Source organism: Amphiprion ocellaris, chromosome 5, assembly GCF_022539595.1.
Source record: "Amphiprion ocellaris isolate individual 3 ecotype Okinawa chromosome 5, ASM2253959v1, whole genome shotgun sequence".
NCBI lineage: Eukaryota > Metazoa > Chordata > Actinopteri > Pomacentridae > Amphiprion > Amphiprion ocellaris.
Genome location: NC_072770.1, coordinates 9,204,727 through 9,213,307, shown reverse-complemented (window position 1 = coordinate 9,213,307; position 8,581 = coordinate 9,204,727). Strand labels below are relative to the sequence as shown.

At 38.8% G+C, this 8,581-nt stretch overlaps 1 protein-coding gene across 1 annotated transcript; it reads left to right on the top strand.

Moving 5' to 3' along the window:
• The first annotated feature begins 561 nt into the window (after nucleotides 1–561).
• Nucleotides 562–8,581, top strand: LOC111566791 (nicotinamide riboside kinase 2-like). Its single transcript, XM_055010619.1, has 2 exons — nucleotides 562–1,200; nucleotides 8,409–8,581. Exons 1-2 carry the CDS (start codon nucleotides 690–692, stop codon nucleotides 8,579–8,581), a joined length of 684 nt encoding a protein of 227 aa, XP_054866594.1. The 5' UTR covers nucleotides 562–689.

Below are 8,581 nucleotides of genomic sequence, written 5' to 3'. Positions count from 1 at the left end.
TAACAGACCATTTTAGAAGACGTTGAAAGTGTTTGAGTTTACAAAAAGTCTTAAAATGCTGAATATAATTGCTATAACTGTACTGAGTAATCCATGAATGTAGTAGACAGATGAAAACATTTATATCTATTCATCGATTCAGTTGTCAGCCGACATTTATTTAAATTGAAAACATTTGCTTTCAGTGTCAAATATTGCTATTTGCCAAAAATGTGATTAATCAAGATTAATTATTTTTTAAAAAAGCCTCTAATTAGGGTTTTGTTTTGTTATTTTTTGTTGTTTTTTTTAAATCGTGTCCCACCACTAGGCTAAATCTCAGAATAGTAACCTGCTGCCCTCTTCCTGAAAGGGATATAAAAACAGCAGCTCAGTTGTATTTAACCCTCAGATGCATAAATAGTTCAAAAATGACCTGGTGAGGTCGTTTTCTGGCAATATCTTTGTAATGAAAAGTTTTTATCATTTCATTTTCCAACTATTCCTCAAAAGCAGGCTTTTAATATAATTCTGTGTAAATTTTTAAGTTACTTTTTGTACTGTAAACTCAAGTGCCATGGAGGACTCAAGTAGTTGACGTTTCCTGCTGCAACCTTCTCTTTTTCAGCTTTCTTCCACATCCGATCACTCTCAACCCGGTTTTTGTTGACGTTTTTGACCCTTTGGCGAGCTTTGACCAATCTGAGAACATGAAGTACATCACTGGCATTGGCGGCGTAACCAATGGAGGGAAAACCACCCTCACCAACCGCCTGATCAAGAACCTGCCCAACTGCTGCGTGATCCGTCAGGCTGACTTCTTCAAGCCCCAAGATCAGATTGAAGTTGGTGAAGATGGCTTTAAGCAGTATGATGTCATCACTGCTCTGGACATGGACGCCATGATGAGTACGATCTACGCGTGGCTGGAGAACCCGGTGAAGTTTGAGAAGTCTCATGGCGTTAATAACACCCTGGACACAGAGATCGTCCCGAAGTCCGACCACAAGGAGGAGGAGGAGACTCACATCCTCATTGTGGAGGGCTTCCTGCTTTACACCTACAGGCCTTTGATCGACGTGCTGAACCAACGTTACTTTATTTCCATCCCATATGAAGAATGCAAAAAGAGGAGGTGCTCTAGGAACGACATGGTGCCAGACCCCCCCGGCCTGTTCGATGGCCACGTCTGGCCCATGTACCTGCAACACAAGAACATCAGTGGAAAAATGTCAACAGAATGGAAATTAACTTTCTTCTATTGTTGTTCTGTGTGTTATTCTTCTTTTATAATCATCAAAATGTTCAAAATGTCTTATAAAGTGAAAAACAAACATGTTTCAAACATGAAATCATTCTTGTGTGGGCAAAAATAGAATATAAACAATAAAACAAATTATCTTTCTTAACCAAAATGACAATCATGGCATAAAAACACATTGATTCTTATACGGGTCATTTCTTATTCACTTATGGAAGAGTGTAGGGTCAATCACTGCATCTCTGTTTTATTTTACTGTTTTATTATTTTGCTTTTATTGTTTTCTATTGTTGATGATTAATTTTTCTGTAAAGCACTTTGGTTAGCTATAAGCCTGTTTAAATGTGCTATATAAATAAATCTGACATTGACATTGACATTGAAAACTGCAGACACTAAAACAACTCATTTGGAATCAGGCCAAACCCAGGTGTATTATAGAGATTCTAGAAATAACAATCTGTGCAGGATGGTGAGCTGAAAGATGAAATATACATTCTGGGGACATATGAGACTTAATTAACTTATTTAAAAAAGGGCTTTGATATGTGACCTTTAAGAAGACTCAAAGATGTGTCCCCCTCACTTCAGTGGAAACTGGTCACCTGGTGCATGAGTCAGAAAAGTTTGGAGTTTGCAGGTGTCCTTCTGCACATTTAGTTACACTTTCTCAGCACTCAGGTGGTTTCACATATACAAAAATACAGTTTAAATGTCTGTATAAATGGCATCAGTGGATTTTTTTTCTCTGCAGTGCTGCAAATGACCACTGAGAGAAAAATAACTCAGCGCTCTTTATCCCCACAAGTTAATTACATGCATGATTGCAAGACAAAATTAAAATTTATGGCTTTAGATAACCCTCTTAAGTTGCAAGCATTATTTTTGATGAGTCGTGTCGAGCTAATAATGTTACATCAACTTAATGTTGTGCGTAATATAAACTCAAATTTTGACATTTTTCAACTTAAAACTAAATTGGAACCAAAAGAAATCGTCTTTAACTTCATTTTTCTGCAACAGGAGTTAAACATTTTCAAGACCTCTCCAGTGCACATGCACAATATATGACAGTTAAATCTGCTGCTAGAGGATGTGTAGGCTAAATAAATATTATACAAAGAGCATTTTGAGATGATTATCATGCTTTTTGCAAATAAATTCCACTAAAGCAATGAAATATTCTCAAATGTAGTCTTATGTATGAAGACTTGAATGCATCTTTCTGACAAATGCACCCAGAAACTTCTTTAATTTCATCTGCTTTTAGCAGCATATATGATTAATTTCTATTTAAAATGTGAAAGTAATTTCTCCAAGCCTGTCAGACAGACAAAAAAAGACAGAAAGCTAATTTAAGTTCTTTATCAGGCAGTGAGACACGCAGTAAGCCTGCACCATAGACAGGTGTTTCTGAGCAAGAAAGACGCAGACAGACAGGAAATTGAGAGGCATCGAATCTGTCACACTGTAATCAGATTAGTCTGATTATACAATGACATCATTAAATCCAGCACACACACACCCTAACACTTACACACACACAGAACCTACCAGACTCTGTGTGGATAACTCAATGTGCCTGAAAATGTTGTGTTTATGTGAAGTTGTCTGTGTTTTTGTGTGTCTAAATTTGAGTGTGTACTTTACCAGGCTGCCTGCTGGTTTTAATTTTCAGGATTGAAATAAAGCATTCATAATGTGTGTGTGGGCAGCCCGACTGCTTCTTTTTATTCTTTTAATTTGTCTCGCCTGTTTCCCTCAGCTCACTTTGTGTTGCTGCCGTTAAAGGGAGATTCCACTTTAAATCGGCAGCTTCAGTGCAAAATGAATGCATATCTCTAACATTTTTGCAAAGAAGAGAGTGAGAAGTTTTGCAAACCTTTTTTTTTTATCACAACATGCCTCTTAATACCAGAGTTTACCTCCCCATTAAGCATTAATCAGTTTACTGTCAGCATACAATGGACATCTCATCCCCGCGAGCCTAAAAAAATAAACATTGCTATCAAGCATTAAGCTTCACAGACAATGAACTCAGGCGATCATCAGAGCCGCCGTGTAGAGACGGAGTTCATTTAGACGAGATGTGTCATAATCTGTCTGATTCAGAGGGGTGTAATACGAAGAGAGATTAAAGGGTTAGCAAGGCAAACTGAGCCTAAAGCCAGAGTTTTCTGTGTCACGAAAGGTGGCTGTCTTTTCCCATTGCCATGGTAACTGATGCTGTACATCAAACCTGCTCTGCAATTGGTTCTGTTCGCAGTCCGAGGTTTAAAGCAGCTCCATTTCAGCAAATCATTTTTTCTGACTATTTTCTCCATGAGATTATCAGCTGAGGGAATATGTTTTGTCTGCAAACCTGTTGAGCTGAACAAAGTTGTGTAATTACAGTTGGCGAACTGTACTCAGTTGCCGATGCAGAAAATTATTTTCCTCTAAGTCTATTTTACACTGCTAGTTTTGCAGCTAGTAGAACACACATTAGAAAACGGTTCAGTGTATTGCTATTTAAACAATAGAAGCACTCGGAGAGCTCAGTACTCCGCCAAGGCTGCTCAGTCACTGTATGATTTCTGATGGATGAAATCTTTTAAAAAATTTGTGGCAGAAATCACGGCGCTATAGAATGTGTCCATTTAATATAGATGTACCCACAAACAAAATGACCTTGCGCTGAGCACAAGCATGTGTTATGCATGTGTATGTTATGTATGGATACCGAATCACGTGACCTAAATATGTAGCAGGTGGCAGAAATTGATGGAACTCAGAAACACCCCCACAATTTAATCAGTTGTTCCTTGTATCATTTCTGATGGATAAGTCCTGATAAGTCCACAGTGGTGGATTTGTAGCAGGATCACAATCATGTGATCATCAGCAGGCAGCTGACGTAGCGTTCACTTGTTGTCATAGTTACAGTGACGCGGTGCCGCTACCTCGCAATGATACAGAAATCTTTGACAAATCTGTGGATCCAGACTATAAGCCGCATCACTGCCAAAATCTACTCATTTGGTCCTTGTGTCATTTCTGACCTTCCCTGAAAATTTCAACCAAATCCATCTGTTTTTGAGTAATGTTGCAAACACACACACAGACAAACAAACGTACACCAATCGCCACATAACTCTATCGTTCCTTGGCAGAGTAACGAGAGAATATTCAATCAATACCATCTGACAGCGTTGCACCTAATTCCTCTTCTTGTGTAGCATGTTAAAAAATAAAGTTTAAGAGCTCTAAAATGTTATTTTAGAAATAAGCAGCTGCACTGAGAGTGAACTGAGTGGGAGAATAAATCAAAAACTTACACAATTAACAATTTTCTACCAGCATTTCTCTCTTGCATCATTTAGAATTAACAGCACTTTTTCCCACTGTGGATTTTTACATTGCTAATAGCTTTCCATGAAAACAACCTGCTTCTCTTGACTGAAGTAGGTGTCCGCACGACACACCAAATGTTCTCGTCTGCCTGCAGAAACTCTGATGAAGAAAACTTGATTAACAGAGAAAGTTGATAAACATCATTGTGATTATCCTCGACTGGAGTTTTAGGTTTTGCTGAACTGACTTACACTACCAGTCAAAAGTTTTAGAACACCCCAATTATTCCAGTTTTTTTATTGAAATTCAACTAGTTCAAGTCCAATGAATATCTTGAAATGGTACAAAGGTAAGTGGTGAACTGCCAGAGGTTTAAAAAAAAAGGTAAAGTTACCCAAAACTGAAAAACAATGTACATTTCAGGCCTTTTTCATGGAACAAGAGATGGGTTAACAACTTAAAGCTGTTCTGCAGCAATGGAGGTTGATCAAGCCTTGAAAGTTGGTGCTACCAAATCCTACAGGCGTCCCAACTTTTCTTGATTACTTCCAACCCCCTCTGTCTGCATAAAAGTAATGTGGGAACACAATGTGGCACTATACCCTCCAGAGCATTATTTAAACAGTATTGTACTGCAGAAAGTAGTGTGTTGCTATAAAAATGGTGAGCAAAAGGCAATTGACAATAGAAGAGAGACAGACCATCTTAACACTTAAAAATGTAGGTCTTTCCTACAGAGAAATTGTGAAGAAAGTCAAGATTTCAGTGACTACAGTTTTCTCCACCATCAAAAGGCTCAGAAACTGGAGGAAACTCTGACAGGAAGAGATCTGGAAGACCCAAAGCCACAACAGAATCAGAAGACAAGTTTGTGAGAGTCAACAGCTTGATGATAGGAGCTCACAGGACAACAGCTTCAAGCACAGCTTCATAGTGGTCGTAGTAAGAAGTCTCAGATTCAACTGTGAAGAGAAGACTTGGAGTTGCAGCAAGAAAACCATTGCCAAGACATCAGAATAAGAAAAAGAGGCTTGCCTGGGCCATGAAACACTGCCAATAGACTACTGAAGACTGGAAGAAGGTATTATGGACTGAAGAATCAAAATTTTAAATCTTTTTTTTTGTACACCGTCGAGTAGGAGAAAGGATGGTTCCTCAGTGTGTGACATCAACTATCAAACATGTAGGAAGAAGACTGATGGTCTGGGTCTGTTTTCCTGAATCCAGGGTTAGTAACTTGTACAGAGTGAGAGGCAACCTGAACCAAAACTGCTACCACAGCATTCTGCAGCACCATGCAGTACCCTCTGGTATGTTTCTAGTTGGTCAGGGGTTCATCCTACAGCAAGATAATGACCCAAAACATCAGTCCAAGCTATGCCAGAACTACCTTAGGAAAAAAAGAACAAGATGATAAGCTTGAAAACATGGAGTGGCAGCACAGTCTGCAGACTTAAACCCCATGGAGCTGGTTTGGGATGAAATGGACAGAAGAGTGAAAGCAAAGCAACCTACAAGTGCCACACATTTATGGAAACTTTCTGAAGAATATTTGATTTCCATTGTGGAAAGAATGTCATGAGTGTGTTCAGCTGTTATATCTGCCAAATGTGGTACTTTGAGGAGCCAAAAGTTTAGAATCAATTTTGGTTTCTAAATAGATTTTTTTTAAAACTTTGTTTATTTATTTGTTCTATGCATTCATTTTGGAGTACAATGATATATCAATATACATAATTTCCAATAACAAATTAAACTGCAAAAATTGATTGGGGTGTTCTAAAACTCTTGACCGGTAGTGTACACTGCAATAAAAAGTCCTGCAGCTGTAAGGAAACAGCACAGCCATGACTTTAAATGTCTTCCGTGCAGTATAAAATGGTTATTTGTTTTTTAAAATTGTAATCTAAATTAACAAATAAAAAACATGTTTTACTACCTAAATTCTATATTTATGCCAGTACTTGTCTCCTCTCTGCTCTGTGTAAACACAGCCTGCAGTTCAGTCCAGTTAAGCTGGAAAGTCCCTGAGTATTTGTTGTGCATCTGAGCAGCTGAGTCACTAAAACCTTCCCGGTTGTGCCGAGGAGAATTTTTTTTTCTGTTTTACGGGATCTGATGACTGTAAATGTTTCACCTCTGGCAAATGTTTATTCGAGACAGTGATATTGATGAAATATCATCATTTTAGACTAAAAATTGGATCCAACAAAACAATACCTAGCAGACAAGTAGTTTGAGGATGGCAGAAAAGTTACAAATCTATTGAGTTTTTTTTTCTTTAAGGACAGCATGCCTGCAGGTTAGCGTTAGTTCAGAGGGTTTATATAGAGTGTTTTATTACAAGTGAAAGTCCTGCAGTTAAAAAGTGATTAGAGTCGTGTTTTCATCCACCTGATAAACAAACGTTCAGTTTCTACTTTCCTTTCAGCAGCTTTTGGTCTCTTCCAGCTGTTAAATACTTCAGTATGTCCAAATGCATTAATTTTGATTAATTACTAACAGAAAAAATAATGTGTTTAAAATAATAACACATTTAATCGCACCTTTCTCAGTTCCCTAATTTCTGGCATACCAGTAACACTGATGAACACTCCAGTCCAGCAGGTGGCGGTAATGAACCTAAAGACTGTTTGCCAAAAGAAGAAGCACAGGATTCACTGAGTGATGTCAGCGCAAGACAAAGTTTGATGAACAGTGAAGGAAGACGAGACCACATTGAGCTTCTTGGGCGGAAAGTTTGCCTTTTAAAATCTTCCTGATGTCATCTTGGATACAAGCGTGATTGTGTGCAAATTGTGCTGCAAAGAGTTTTCTGATCACTGCAGCACTTCAAGACAATGGTATCATCTCAATGCAAAACATGTTGCTGTTGGCACCAGAGCTAAAGCTATGTGTCCACAGGGCCGTTTTTTCTCGCACGGAAACGCATCTGAATATTGCCTGCTTGTGGATGGGCCACTAGGTGGTCACATGACAGACTTTCAAACCTTCAGTCCTTTAGACACGTCGGACCAACATGGCCGCTCAGGCACAAACTTTGTCTTTGTTACAAAAACAGTTCAGCAAAAAGTATTTCTGACAGCATTTAAGGCACGAAATAAGCTGCTGAATCTGTGCTTGTTTTAGTTCAAAAACGGCCAGTTTAGACGTTTAACGAAAGTTTTGCAAAACATCAGAACTCTGCTCCCCACGCCTCATTTGCATAAAATAGAAATAAAACTACTTTATGCAAATGAGCTCTGGGGTGACGCACCATGAAGAAACCAGCATGCAAAGTGATGCGTTTCACATAGACAAAGAATGAGATATGAGAAATTAGCTACGAGAGTCCTGGTCCAGGCAAATGGTGTAGCCATCCCATAATAGACCAATTTTCAAGACACTGAAGTTGCTTGAGGTTTCAAAAAGTCTTAAAATGTTGAATATAATCGCTATAATGGACTTTGAGTTTGCAGTAATCTGTGAATGTAGCAGACAGATGAAAAATGCAGATAAATATAAATGAAACAAACATTTTTGTTAAGTTCATGCATGTCTATTCATCCATTCAGTCGTCAACCAAAATTTGAATTGGCCTGTAATTACTTAGATTAATTTTTTTAATGGCGTCCCACCACTAGTTTGTTCACATAGAGAAGTGTGTCAACAGTAGGAGATGTGATAATAGTGAGTTGGAGTGTCTTTTCACTTTCACTCCTGTACCTCTATTTGGGTTTTCTTCTATTCCTTCTACTTTTCGTTTTGTGATCTAGCTCAACCCTCCCTGCCTCAGACCGGCTTCCCTCATCCTCTCTTCCTTCTCTTTGTTTACAACACAATCTCTTCTCGACAGAGGACATTTTTAATAGTCTGCTGCGTCTAGCTTCAAACGGCAGTCGGAGGAAGGGGAGGCGGGCGATCGAGCAAGGAAAAGACAAGTGTGGAGGGAGGCGAGAGAGGGAGGGGGAGGGAGGTAAAGGTGGGGGGCAGACGGTGAGACAGACAGAGGGTGAGATAATGAGATAG